Source organism: Ammodytes marinus (assembly GCF_949987685.1).
Source record: "Ammodytes marinus genome assembly, chromosome: 5".
Lineage (NCBI taxonomy): Eukaryota > Metazoa > Chordata > Actinopteri > Uranoscopiformes > Ammodytidae > Ammodytes > Ammodytes marinus.
This window is the reverse complement of record NC_137234.1, coordinates 2,670,465-2,685,464: the sequence shown is the minus strand read 5'-3', so window position 1 is coordinate 2,685,464 and position 15,000 is coordinate 2,670,465. Positions and strand designations below refer to the sequence as shown.

Genomic DNA, 15,000 nt, shown 5'->3' with positions numbered 1-15,000 from the left:
TTTAGCAGGGACAATGCACAGCAGAGTTAGCTATAAACTCATTTTCATCTGTAGTCCCTGGGCAGGAAACAGAGGATAATCTCTGTCAAAAGGGAAACCTAGGGGACGCCCTTAGCTCAGTTGGTAGGGCGTCCCCCCCCCATGGGCCTTGGCCAGCAGCGGACCCGGGTTCGATTCCAGCCCGCGGTCGTTCTCTGCATGTCACTCCCCTCTCTGCCCCATTTCAACTCTGTCTCTACACTATCAATAAAGCATAAAAATGCAAAAAAAATATATATCTTAAAAGGGAAACCTAGAAGTCATGATCGAATAAGCCAGATAATGTATAGAAATACATTATCCCTTACATATATTTTCTATTGGCCCCCCATAGACCAGGTTTATAATTTTATTAATTTAAATTATTTTGTTAAAAATACTTGACTCCTTTTGCAGGAATCTGTTTTATCTATTTGAAAGATGTTGTTAATAAGACAATCAATGTTGCAGATACACAGTTAAACACACTATTCACACTTTACTTTAGTATTACCATGTAATCACCTGGTCAATGATTAAATTCCTTCGTGATTTTCTCTACTTATGACATCTATTGCAGTATGTCCGTCCTGGGAGAGGGATCCCTTACTCTGTCGACTCTCCCTGAGATTTCTTCAATTTTTTTTTAATCCCGGTAAAGGGTTTTTTACTGGGAGTTTTTTCTCAGCCGAGCTAAGGGTGTAAGGGCAGGATGTCACATTGTATCATATTGTATCATATTGTATGAAATGTAAAGCCCACTGAGACTAAATGTATTTGTGATTTTGGGCTATACAAATAAAACTGATTTGATTTGATTTGATTTGAAACAAACTACAAGGACTTTCAGACATTTGACCCTTGACTTGGTGTTTTTGACCACAGCAAAATAACAAGCGTATCCCAATGTTAAACAGAAGCAGCATTACTTTAAATGGTAAATAGACTCCACTTATAGCGCTTTTCTCTGGTTTTTCACAGACTCAAAGCGCTTTACATTGTTTTATACACATTCACCCATTCACACACACATTCATACACCGATAGCAGCAGCAGCAAACCACGCACGGTGCAAGCTAACTCTCGGGAGCAATTCGGGGTTCAATGTCTTGCCCAGGGACACTTCGACATGTGGCAGGTAGGCGGGGGATCGAACCTCCGACCCTGCACACCAGAGAGCGAACTCCCTACCCACTTCGCCACTGCCGCCCCATATATGTTGACAAAGATCTACATTAAAATATTTGTGTCGTTGAGTGACCTCCAAAAGCGCTATATAAATACTATCAATTATTATAATCATTAGAACATCTCAGTACACCTGTGAAAAAATGTGCCTATTGTTTTAATTGTTTTAATTTTTTCAACAATTATTATTTTTAAATATTTTTTGGTTAAATGTACGAACGAACGGTGAAGAACAAATTGTCACTTTTTAGTTTTTGCAATAAAATGTCTACACAGTGGTACTGGCATGTTACTTTTTTGAATTACTGTATATTTAGTAACGATTTCATATCATATGTAAATTGTCAATTTGGAATTTTTTTTACAAAGTATTTTGAACGACTTTTTCTAAGTAGTTTTTTAGTCAACCAAACTAGATTTCAATTTAAAGGTGCAGTGTGTAAAATGACATCATCAAGTAAGTTCTAGAAAGTTCTAGAATGCAACGCTCCCTGGGTAACCCCAACCCTTTCGAATAATAACAGAAGCTACAGTGGCCTTCAAGGACAAGAACAATTCTAAATGTTAAACAATGCACCTGATGACATTCCAACTATGACACTTTCAAGATGGCGGCACTAGGCCTTGATCCAAAATATGCAGAAATATGGACATATATGAGACCCTTTCTAAGGGAAAAATAATAATTCAAAACTTTTTTTTCAGCTTATTATGCACTAAATTAAATGTACTTATGGATATTATAATTACTTTTTACAAAATCTGCTAGGAAATAAAACCCAAAATGTTACACACTGCAGGTTTAAGTCCAACTTCTTCCACTGTCAACTCATTGGTAGTCTGTACAAAATATGATTTCAAAATAGCTCCCACAAAACCAGTTTCAATACACTCATATGCTGGTTAACTTTGTAATTATCAATAAAAATAAAAATGCGTAAATATATCTCTAAGTTGTGCATTAGTTAGCAATGAGAGAAGCCTTACCTCCTGTGTGTGTGCTGGAGCAAGTTAATTCAGGTCCCAAAAAACTCATCCAACCAGTTTTGTCGTTGCACACACACCCGCCTTCCCACAATGCATTGCACCCAGACCTGCAGTCAAAGGTTGCTCCGGCTTCACTGAATCATTAAAACTAGTGTAGAGAGAGTGCAGTCAACAACATGTGACCCTGTGTGTGTGTGTGTGTGTGTGTGTGTGTGTGTGTGTGTGTGTGTGTGTGTGTGTGTGTGTGTGTGTGTGTGTGTGTGTGTGTGTGTGTGTGAGATTGTGTTTGTGAGAGTGTGTGTGTGTGTGTGTGTGTGTGTGTGTGTGTGTGTGTGTGTGTGTGTGTGTGTGTGTGTGTGAGAGCGTGTGTGTCTGTCTGTCTGTCTGTCTGTTTCTTGTGTGTGTGTGTGCGTGCGTGTGTGTGTGTGAGAGCGTGTGTGTCTGTCTGTCTGTCTGTCTGTCTGTTTCTTGTGTGTGTGCGTGCGTGCGTGTGTGTGTGTGTGTGTGTGTGTGTGTGTGTGTGTGGACCATAGACAGTACTGAGTGGATGAAGGCTCATGTAACTGTTTGAACATGATAAGGCTTTTCTGATTTAATTAAGACACTGATAACGTTGTAATTCAATTATATATTATAGCTGGAATGAAAAGTAATCTTTTAATTATAATGCTGTTTTATGACTTTTTATTTACTGATGATGATATTGCACCTTGTTTATTCTTATTTATATTTTATATTATATGTAAATATGTACAAAGTGTAAAATGCAGAAGTATCATCTTCTCAACCTTTATTTCTACAGGTAAATCCCATTGAGACCGAAGACTCTTTTGCAAGGGAGACCTGTTTTCCTTTCCCACGTTACCATTCACACACACATTCATACACCGATAGCAGGCTGACTATCGACATTGACACGAGGCAAGGTGGGTGAAGTGTCTTGCCCAAGGACACAACAAACATGACACAAGTGGCAAGGGCGGGGATCGAACCTCCAACCCTTTGATCGTCGGCCAACCCGCTCTACCACCTGAGCCACAGTCAACCCATCTGAGATTGACCCAACTGCAATTACATTGTCCTTGCACATAGACAATAAAGTTCCAAATGGAGTATAATGTTCTCTGTCTGTACCTTTCTTTTCATATACTTGAGATTTACACTTTTTCAGTCCACCTGTGAAAAATACTCCTACACGCAATCTGTCCGTACTGTGTGTGCACTGAAAAAAATCAAGTTTTAATACACAGGCTATATGCTCTGTAAATGGGTTTGTTGATAGCTACGGTGGGCCCCCTTTGTGTACATACCATTTTACAGAGCCTAGGCTGTGTATTAACACCAGCATTTGTTCAGCGCACTCACTGTATGCACAGGTGGCGATTATTGACGAGATATTCACTCATTTTGACAGAAAAGTGATTTTGTCAACAAGCGTTCTCCAGAATCACTGACTACACCTTTAAACAAGGGGGATGAACTGGTTTCAAATGATAAACATAATTAAATATTGTATAGATTTGTAAAAAGGATTATAAAGAACACAGGAAGCTAATATAACAAATATAAGTTATTGAGCTGTGGAAAAGGGGGGTAGGATTAAATAAGTTTATACTTCTTCCTGCTCCTTTTCAGGCTTATCAATTCAATATGTTATTTGTTTATTTTATTTTATTTTTAATTTATTTTGTGAAATCATTTGAACATATTTTTTTATTGTATTTTCATGCTTTTCATTTTTTTTATATATGTCTGAAATAAATTGAAAATAAATAAATAAATAAAAAATATTGACATTAGACTTATAGTATTACTGACTGATTTTAGTCATTTCTTCAATACAAACGCTCTTTCAAAATAAAAGATAATTTATTCCACCCCTTACTGGAAAATAACATGACTTTATAGTCAGTGGCGTCAACAAACTTTAGGCCGTATGCTGGATCTTTCTGGTGAATCATTTCACTAGTTTTTGACAAAAGGCTAGACACACACTCAGTAACATTACTATGCTTTTATTGTGAAGACCCAGAAGTCAAAACTAAACATGACAGAAGTTAAAATGATAGTGCATAACTTTTTCGTATAAATGAATCTTGGTTACATTCAAGCTATCACCAAACAAGTTGACACAAAGTTGATTAAGCCTATTATCAGCTCCACAAAACTCTCTCTGTATTTCTCAGTATGGCAGCGTTTACAAACTGAAAACTCTTAAAAATGTGATCCTGTACTTGATACTTAAAGGTATACTGCGCAGTATTTGTCCGATGTGTTTTGTAAACACAAGATTCAGACATCTTTCCAGCTACACCCCTCTACACCACACTAACAGTGATTGGCAAGTCACAAAAATTACTCCCAACAGTATTTACAGCACGGTATAAGTTTAGGCTCACGGCAGCATTATTGCAGACCCTTCCACATTCAGGGTCCCTAGGGCCAAAAAGTATGTTAATCCTTCTGACATTCAGGCATCAAACACAGTCTAACTTTACTAAGACACTTCTTCTTTCAGATTTGTTCTTTTATACCTTTTAAACCTCCTACAAGGGATTGTTAAATGTTCGTGAAACAGTCAAATTTTCCTCTGATGATCATTATTTACATTTATTACATGGCACTTTGAGAATCCAGTGTAAACCACGGCATTCTACAGGTCTGTTATTTCCAGCAAGACAGACCGCTGTCAAGGGCCGTTGCTAAGGACCTACGTCACAGTTTTGATGGATAGACGTCCACAAACAGGGCTACTACTCGTTCAGAAAACAATGGAATACTTTTTCAACATGACTTTGCATGTATCAGGAGAGCAGGGAACACAGGAGTCATGGTTAATGTCCGACAGGACTCCAGTCAACACGACGTGAGTAGGCTACTTTGGCCGCATATTGACAGTTAGACAGTAACTTCAGGCTGCAGCCCGCAATGTAACTGTTCCGCAGTCATTTTCTTTGTGAATTGTGTTATTTATGTTGGGGGATAATGCTTTGTTAGCTAGATGGAGCTCTTGTTAAACATATTGGCCGATTACAATTATTATTTGTACAGTGTGCGAGTCTTGAGTTGTGTTAGCAAAACAGTAGCTCTAGCTAACAGCTGAGCCGGAGCCTCCGGTCAGCTGAAGCAGACAGTCTAGCGGGGCGAGCAGACTATTCCCCCGTTACTAGGTCGTATCCTTGGTCGTTCCTATTTACTGGTGTATTAAACTACGTTTTCATTACATAAGAACCTAGTGGGTTTGCAATGACTATTCCAGTTGTCAGACAAGGTCTCAGGGTTGCTAGGGAAACAAGTTGTTTTTTGTTAAACTCTTCTAGGTTGGCCGCAGCTTGACATAGTTACCGTTGCTACTGAGTGAGTTCCGACCGTGTAGCGGACTGTGTTTGGCTGTTAAAACCATAAAAACAACATGTTGCTAAAATGAATTGCTTTATTTTTTGTAGTAGCCATGTAATAAGCGGGATAAAGTATAGCGAACGGGTCACTTGCTAGAAATAAAGACCTTCAAGCTGAACAGGAGCCCTCCGCTGCACGTCGGGCTCCTGTTCAGCTTGTCGGTCTTTATTTCTAGCAAGTGACCCGTTCGCCATACTTTATCCCTTACGTAACAGCAAACGAGACAATCAGTCCAAAGAATGCTATTTTTACTTCATTACTATTTATGCCGTTGCACAGGTCTGAAATGTCCAAGTTTTCTTTAATTAACCATGGTAATTTTACCATTATTATTCTGACATAATTACATAAGCATTACCTCATGGCCATGCATCCTGCCGTCTCTCTTTCACTCGCTTCCTAAGCAGATGCACGCACCGCCGCCACGCACTAGCAAAGATCTTTAGGACAGCAGGCTCTGGTGTGGTAAAAACACTACTGCTTTGGTCCTAAGGGCGCGCTACAATCAACAAAAACGTTAAGTTCCTCATAGCTATTTTAACTTATTTGCTGCTACTAGTTTATTTGCACTACATTCTGACTCTGTGGTGTATTTGTATTTTTTAAAGTAGTGTTATGCTATGTACAATGTGAGTATTTGTGTTCACTGGGAAAGGTCAAAGACCGAATTCCACCAAGGTGGACAATAATGCAAATGGACTCCACTTATATAGCTCTTTCCTTTGTTTTTCACAGACTCAAAGCACTGTACATTGTTTTGTACACATTCACCCGTTCACACACACATTCATACACCGATAGCAGCAGCAGCTACCACGCAGGGTGCAAGCTAACTATCAGGAGACATTTAGGGTTCAGTGTCTCTTTGCTCAGGGACACTTGGACATGTGGCGGGGAGACGGGGGATCGGCGCCGAGGAAGGCAGCCGTGTCTCAAGCTCCTCCTCAACTTTTTATTGTTTTACTCTATTTTGCTAGTTTGTTTTTGTATTTACGATTATTGCTGTTACTTTATTTTTATTATCATTTAAGTCTCAGCTTCCCACTTGTGTTTCTTTGATACTTATACACTTTCTTTATTGCACTGTTGGAGGAGCCCAGGACTTAAGAATTGCATTGCCAGCGACTGCTCTGTAATTGTTGTGCATATGACAATAAAAGAATCTTGAATCTTGAATCTTGAACCACGGACACTGCAACCCAGTGTACGACCGCCCTACACACTTCACCACAGCCTTTCTATCTACTCTTTCATAGAACAGAGAGACACTGAGGAACCAGGATTTGACCTGGCCCAGAACCCAAACCCTGGATACAGATCTTCAGTGAATTCGGTGTTTACGGTGTAGAGGTGGATCGGTGTGTCGCAAAAGGAGACTTTGTAGAAGGACAGAGTGCCAGCAGGACAGTCCACATACACCCCTACCCTGTGAGAGACAGAGGGGATCGGTGTCCTTTTGTTACTGTGACAGACATAGCAAGCACCATCTTCACTGCAGTCAAGGCTCCAGGACTGGTCATTCCATCCAAACACACAATCTTCCCCCTTTCTGCTGATTCCTTTGTAAGATACCGATATGATGACTTTTCCTTTCCACTCGACCTCCCAGTAAGAGCGACCGGTGAGGGGCTTTTCACACAGCATCTGAGGACAGTCGTCAAACCTCTCTGGATGATCAGGATATGGCTGCTCCTCTCCCACCCATGTCACCTTCTTGTTGTCGTCAGATAGCTTGAGATTTCCATTTACTGTGTTTGTGTCCAGTGTGAGTTCACAGGAATCTGATGATGAGAATAGAGACACACAACACAGCTGCAGTTATTGATCTATCATCCACTCACTGACTATTTGATGACTCATAACATCGGATTTGTCAATGAGTGACATCACAGGTTGAAGATGGTTGAACGTGTGATGCCTTGCTTTTATGAACACACTTACACTTCCTCAGACCAGGTGTCAACCATTGGACTCCACCATTCTCCACACTGAAAGGGAAAAGACGGGTCCAAAAACAGCACAATCTCTTTTAGCAAGCGTACACAGACATTACATCTCTCTCATACACATTTATGATATCATACAATATGTGCAGAAGCCTCCTCCTCTATCAAACCTATTGTCTGTGGCTGCAGCAGACTTCATCCTACCTGAGTTCTTTAAGACTCCATGGGGGTTCGTCCGCTCGAGTAGACAGTATCTCCGCTCCTGTCTCTCCTGGATGGTTGTAGCTCAGGTCCAGCTCTCTCAGATGGGAGGGGTTAGATCTCAGAGCTGAGGCCAGAGAAGCACAGCCTTTCTCTGTGATCTGGCAGCCTGAGAGCCTGCAAACACACACGAAAAAACACACACACATTATCCTCTTAAGAAGTGTTGGTAAGTTTTTTGTTTAGGCACACTTAGGTCCAGATATAAAACTTCGGATGCAGAGTTAGAATGAAGGGGTGGTAGACCGGGACAGTGGTCTCTGTGTTTAAAAAGGAGGACCAGAGAGTGTGTGCCAAATACCGGGGTATCACACTTCTCAGCCTCCCTGGCAAAGTCTACTCCAAGGTACTGGAAAGGAGGGTTCGTGGATAGTCGAACCCTCGATTGAAAAGGAAAAATACAGATTATTTTTTTTTAACCTTTATTTAGATATATTTAGGTATATCCCATTGAGTCCGAAGACATTCACACGAGGCAAGGTGGGTGAAGTGTCTTGCCCAAAGACACAACAACTATGACACAGGTGGCAGGGCGGGGATCGAACCTCCAACCCTTTGATCATCGGCCGACCCGCTCTACCACCTGAGCCACAGTCGCCTTATATCCTGGCCGTGGAACAAAGGACCAGCTCTTCACTCAAGGATCCTGGAGGAGGCCTGGAGGTACGCCCATCATGTCTATATATTATTTGTGGATCTAAAGAAGATGTGTACATGATTGATCGGAGAATCGTTGCAGCGAAAGCAGCTACCACTTTGCGTAGAAAGGAGCCGATAGAGGTGGTTGGGGCATCTGGTAAGGATCCCCCTGGGTACCTCCCTAAAGAGTCTAGTTTTGAAGAGGAAGTACCAGGACTAGGTGGAGAGATTATATCTCCACACTGTCCTGGGAACGCCTCGGGATTCCCTACTTGGAGCTGGTTAATGTGGCCCGGGAAAGGGAAGTTTGGGGTCCCCTGCTGGGGGTCCCCGCAACCCGACCCCGGATAAGAAGATGAAGATGAGTGTGGGAGCATTTAATAATTGAACAACAAATGCAAGAACAAGAGAAAAATTATCGAAATCCTCATTAAAACTTATTTTTTGAGTCTAGAAGCTACTTCTTATGTTTCGTCTAAGGTCCTTTGACGAATTATGTTAGCAGACACAATCCTACGCCTTAAATGTGTTTCAACCAACACAAACAAGATATAAAATGGTCATAAACTGAATGTGATAATGAACTCTGACCTGAGGGTATGGAGAGCACAGTTTTGACTCTTTAGACCATCAGACAGCAGCTTCACTCCTGAATCCTGCAGGTTGTTGTTGCTCAGGTCCAGCTCTCTCAGATGGCAGGACTGGGAGCTGAGAACTGAGGCCAGAGCTTTGAAACTTCTCTCTGATAGATTACAGCCATCCAGTCTGGAGAGACAACAGAAAGGAAACAAGTAATACGTTACTTATTCATTCTCCATTTGAGAGAAAAATTTATGTTTAAAACAAAATACCTACAGAGCTTTTTGGGAAGCTTTGACCACTGGCATCAGCCTCAGAAGAGCCTCCTCTGAAGCAGAGTATTTCTTCAGGTCAAACACGTCCAGATCCTTTTCTGAAGACAGTAAGATGAAGGCGAGAGCAGACCCCTGAGCAGGAGACAGTTTCTCTGTGGAGAGACGTCCTGAGCTCAGGGCCTGTTGGATCTGCTCCACTAGAGAATGATCACTCAGTTCATTCAGACAGTGGAAAAGATTGATGCTTTGCTCTGTGGAGAGATTCTCTTCAATCTTCTTCTTGATATATTCAACTGCTGCCTGATTGGTCTGTGATCTACTTCCTGTCTGTGTCAACAGACCTCTGAGGAGATTCTGATTGGTCAGCAGTGAAAGTCCCATGAGGAAGCGGAGGAACAAGTCCAGGTGTCCATTTGGGCTATGTAAGGCCTTGTCAACAGCACTCTGGTAGAAGTGTGTGGCGCCGGATTTCTTTCCTGTCATCAGATTGACTCCAGTGTTGAAGAATGTCAGATGGACATGAAGAGCAGCCAGAAACTCCTGAACGCTCAGATGGACGAAGGAGAACACCTTGTCCTGGTACAGTCCACTCTCCTCTTTAAAGATCTGTGTGAACACTCCTGAGCACACTGACGCTGCTTCGATATCGATGCCACACTCTCTCAGGTCTGATTCATAGAATATCAGATTGGCTTTCTGCAGCTGCTCAAAAGCAAGTTTTCCCAGAGACTCGATCATCTTTCGGGTCTCTGGACTCCAGTGTGGATCTGTCTCAGCTCCTCCATCATACTTGATGTTCTTCAGTTTGGCCTGAACCACCAGGAAGTGGATGTACAGCTTGGTCAGGGTCTTGGGCAGCTCTCCTCCTATTATGGTCTTCAACACATCCTCCAGAACTGTAGCAGTGATCCAGCAGAAGACTGGGACGTTGCACATGACGTGGAGGCTTCGGGATGTCTTGATGTGGGAGATTATTTTGTTCGCCTGCTTTGGATCCTTGAATTTCTTCTTGAAGTACTCTTCCTTCTGCGGGCGAGTGAACCCTCTAACCTCTGTTACCATGCCAACACAGTCAGGAGGGATCTGATTGGCTGCTGCAGGTCGTGTGGTTATCCAGAGGCGAGCAGAGGGAAGCAGGTTCCCCCTGATGAGGTTTGTCAGCAGCACATCCACTGAGGTGGACTCTGTAATATCAGTCACGGTCTTATTGTTGCTGAAGTCCAGAGGAAGTCGACACTCATCCAGACCGTCAAAGATGAACACAACCTGGAACTTGTCAAATTTGCAGAGTCGTGCTTCTTTGGTTTCTTTAAACAGGTCATGAACAAGTTCCACCAAGCTGTACTTTTTCTCTTTCAGCACATTCAGTTCTCTGAACGTGAATGGAAATGTGAACTGAATGTCCTGGTTGGCTTTGCCTTCGGCCCAGTCCAGAGTGAACTTCTGTGTTAAGACGGTTTTCCCGATGCCAGCCACTCCCTTCGTCATCACCGTTCTGATTGGTTCATCTCTTCCAGGTAACGGTTTGAAGATGTCTTCTTGTCTGATGGTTGTTTCTGTTCCGTCCGGCTTCCTGGATGCTGTTTCAATCTGTCTGATCTCATGTTCTTCATTGAAGGCTCCGGACCCTCCCTCTGTGATGTAGAGCTCTGTGTAGATCTGGTTCAGAAGAGTTGGGTTTCCTTCCTTAGCGATCCCCTCAAACACACACTGGCACTTCTTCTGCAGGTAGGATTTTAGTTTACGCTGACAAACAGGAGGTCCTGAATAAATGCACAAGAAATAGGAAAATTAATTGAATTATAACATTCAAAGTCAAAGTCAAAGTTTTGACAAGTCAAAGACATACATAAGAATCGAAATGGCGTTTATTTCCGACCCGCGGTGCAATAGGAACGATAAAAAAATATAGAGTAGAATAAGTAGAACATGACAAACATCTGAAGAATTCCTATTTTTCTCTATTTCTTGATAAATGTCCTAATCATCCATCGTGTTAGCCTGGTCCAACCAGACCATCGTACTTAATTTCATTTGTACAGAAGGTCTGGAACGGCTGTAATTGGCAAACGTTCACTCACTTGGAGGTGTGTGTCTGTTGAAGTTTAAAACTATTGGATCTGCCCAGTGCCACTCTGGATTAGCCAACCAATCGCATAACGTTTGGTTGTGACGTATGTCATGAGCCTGGATGTGCGTTCCAGTTGTACAGGGAACTCGGAAATTTCCGACTTCACTACATATTGTAGTCTATGGATCTACCGGTACCTGGCAACGGTAACTCGCTAGAGCCTAACGTTTAGTTATTTGGATGAGAAAGGTTGTAGGCGTCCATACTTTCCCGAGCAGATGCACTGGAACACAGACAGATCGGAACTCGGAACTACCAAGTCGGAAATTTCCGAGTTCCGAGTATAAAGGAACACAGCATTCAACTGAAACTGGAGCGCAACATCAACGTCATCGTTCTCAGCCACTCGCTCTGTTCGCTGATTGGACCGCCAAAAGTCTGGCTGGAGAAGGAACCCATGAATATACCTCAGCCCCAGACTGACTAACGAAGTGAAATGGGAATTGAGCGGAAGTAAGTAGGCGGGTGGAGCCAGGCTACCATCGTGTTATATCTTTAAGAAAATCCTCTTACGGCTCTGTAGACGGTCAGCCAGCTCCCCCTGGTTCATTCGTCTCAGCAAGTGTTGTGCGATCTCCAGAACTGCCTCTCTGCTGTTCCTTCTCTGCTCTTCATCTTCTCCCTCCAGCTCCTCTTCATCCATCCCATGACTCTCCAAGCATTCTGAGTGACCTGAACTCAGAGCCTCCTCGATCCGATCCAACTCCTTCTCCACAAATTTGAAAATGTCCCCCTTCAGTTGCTGGAAACATAAAAGTATATTAGTACGGTATAATAGTAGTATATTAGTTCGTGAATTTACACAAGGCACATTGAAATGTGTCTTTTTTCTAGAGATGGGGCCGATCCGATCCAGTATCGGTATCAGGTCCGATATGGCCGAAATCTGCGTATCGGATATCGGACTGACAGCTCCGATATTAAAATCCGATTTTTTAATTTTTAATTTTTTTTTATAATTGTATTTATTTATTTATTTTTTTACTATGTAAGAGCGAACATGCGCCAACGTTCGGTGGAGGGAGAGAGGACATCACTTTATAATTTGACATACAGTACATATCAGTTTGTTAGCCAGTGAGCTAACCAAAGCTAATCCAAGTCAAGGAAGTGGAGAGGCTTCTGCACTGTGACAAATTCTACTATGTAAAATACAGCCAGAGAGAGGAAGACTGTTTAGACAAACAGACCACCACATATTCTAGTGGGACAGAAGTGATCATTGAGAAGGATTTTTTTTGTGTGACTCTTTAATTCTGCCTTTAAGATAAACCTATATGCATTTGTGTATATTTATTGCTCTTTTAAATTAGAATTGCTTAAGCCTTCCTAGCCTAATACATAACATCACCACCAACAAAAAAATGTATAACAATTATGATATCGTATCGGACAGTATCGGTATCGGCCGATATCCAAACCCCAAGTATCGGAATCGGATCGGAACTAAAAAAAGTGGATCGTCCCATCCCTACTTTTTTCATATCCCCTCTTCAAGTTCTGGAGGTTATTGTGAACAGAATAGATGTAAAAGTAGAAGTTGCTGTACATGTACAAACCGTAAATATGGGCTTGAGTTGTGTTTGATGATGATGGGAAGAATGATCACTGGAAACTTCTGAGTCTTCCTGGTTGTCAACTCTGTGGAGGGATCATGAAGAATAAGCATTATACATACACACATAGGCTACATACATTAAGACATACATACATAAGACATTATGTCCATCCACACAGAGACAAGCATAAAGTATGTCTTACTGCTGATCCCACTGTGAGTTACGTAGGGCTTAATGAATAAGTAATATTAGGGCGCACTCACACTAGGCCATCTGTACCGTGCCCGAGCACGTTTGCCCCATAGATAGTAAATAATATGGATGTAGCATTCGGGCTGACCTCAGTTATTCACACGGCATCCAATAATACGCGTCGCCATTTTGTGAGGGGGGAGGGAGATAGCTGACGTATACCTCCGAGGCAAAGTGAGGGACAACGGGCGGAGAGCTGTCACTCAAGAGATCGCGCCAATACATTTTAACCTCCAAAAGAATAAAAACTAGCGTGGGCCAAAACAATTCACCCCGCTCAGTGTTGTCATGGAGATATGACCTAAACATATAGCCTAAAATGGTTTCGTGGTTTCACCCAGGCTGTAAATAGGTTTAATAATGCTGTGAAAACGCCCTGTCTAACATTGGAGTCAATGAGAGATGGCTGTCTTCTGCTCCCAGCCCCCAGTGGCACTTCCTGGTTACTACAGTTGTGGTCACTTCCTTATTGGATGCTGGTAAAAATCGCTGAGGTTGGGGCTTGGTTTGCCCCCTAAAGTCTAGATCGTTTGGCTAGTGTGAGCCCGCTATCCGTGCTCAAGTACAGTACACTTCCGTGGCCTGAGTGCACTTGGGAGAGGTGTACTCAGGCACAAGCATGTGCATTGTGTTGTATTAGGGATGCACATAGTCGGTTAAACGTTTAAACGTCCACTGCCTTACTAGTCGGCACCAGAATTGCCCATCACTTGGACTTGAACATAAAATCTATGAGAATTAACATGTGTGTAGGCCTAGGTGTGGGCTAATAAAAGAGGGAGAGAGAGGGCAACTGGGCAACTTTGCCTAGTGTGAGTGTGCCATTATAATGTGAGTAATTGGTTACCTATCTGCAGCAGTGGGTATTTGTCCTTTAAAGTTGATGAAGTGGTCAATTGAATTGTCACTCTTGAGGGACAGACAGCTGGGTTCAGGTCCAGGTTCAGCAGAGGCTCCACTCCTAGTTAAACAAAGAGGAAATTACAAAATAGAAAATTAACTCTTTAGTCTTTAGAATAGACACAGAAGCTGCTGGAGAAACTGGCAGCTTCTAAAGTTCAAATTTGAACCCACACAGGTGTCTATAATTTGGTAAAGGTTCCAAATATTTATTTAATATTTTTGCTTATTGTAAACTGTCAACCATTTTGCTTCTACTTTCCAGTGTAATACAGAGTAGGATGGCCTAGAGGAAAGGTGGCCTCCCAGTTACCATGAGGTCTCTGGTTCCTCCTCCCAGTAACCATGAGGTCTCTGGTTCCTCCCAGTAACCATGAGGTCTCTGGTTCCTCCTCCCAGTAACCATGAGGTCTCTGGTTCCTCCTCCCAGTAACCATGAGATCTCTGGTTCCTCCTCCCAGTAACCATGAGATCTCTGGTTCCTCCTCCCAGTAACCATGAGGTCTCTGGTTCCTCCCAGTAACCATGAGGTCTCTGGTTCCTCCTCCCAGTAACCATGAGATCTCTGGTTGGATCCCCAGCACCAGACAGGAGGGTGTTAGTAGTAAAACTAGTGGTGGCAGCTATTACATCTACGGTGCCCACCATCTCTACCATTGTGTCCTTGAGCAAGACACTTAACCCCACACTGCTCCAGGGGCGCTGTACTATGGCTGACCCAGCGCTCTGACCCCCTCTGGAGTGTGGGAACTTGAGAGGGGAGATGAGAAAAGACGAATTTCAATGTAACCGTTGACTAATAAAGTAACTTAACTAGGGAAACACTTACTTCTCGTCATTTTTAAATTCAATTATAATGTCCTTTG

General features: G+C 42.5%; 2 protein-coding genes across 2 annotated transcripts in view; both read right to left on the bottom strand.

The window, feature by feature from the left end:
- The window catches only part of LOC307250710 (5-hydroxyisourate hydrolase-like), a 5,054-nt gene extending 2,838 nt beyond the window's left edge, over window positions 1–2,216 (bottom strand). Inside the window, exon 1 of the mRNA XM_080027871.1 lies at window positions 2,194–2,216. The gene's annotated coding sequence lies outside the window, so the exon portion shown is untranslated. The remainder of the gene's footprint in view (window positions 1–2,193) is intronic.
- LOC307250690 (protein NLRC3-like) overlaps window positions 1–15,000 on the bottom strand; it is a 439,475-nt gene that overhangs the window by 420,605 nt on the left and 3,870 nt on the right. Inside the window, exons 3-11 of the mRNA XM_080027843.1 lie at window positions 14,964–15,000; window positions 14,082–14,195; window positions 12,983–13,064; window positions 11,937–12,165; window positions 9,294–11,055; window positions 9,030–9,203; window positions 7,743–7,916; window positions 7,534–7,580; window positions 5,712–7,373 (exon numbers count right to left, since the gene is read on the bottom strand). The exon at window positions 14,964–15,000 is cut by the window's right edge and continues 71 nt beyond it. Of these exons, the coding sequence (XP_079883969.1) occupies window positions 6,835–7,373; window positions 7,534–7,580; window positions 7,743–7,916; window positions 9,030–9,203; window positions 9,294–11,055; window positions 11,937–12,165; window positions 12,983–13,064; window positions 14,082–14,195; window positions 14,964–15,000 (3,158 nt within the window). The 3' untranslated portion in view covers window positions 5,712–6,834. The remainder of the gene's footprint in view (window positions 1–5,711; window positions 7,374–7,533; window positions 7,581–7,742; window positions 7,917–9,029; window positions 9,204–9,293; window positions 11,056–11,936; window positions 12,166–12,982; window positions 13,065–14,081; window positions 14,196–14,963) is intronic.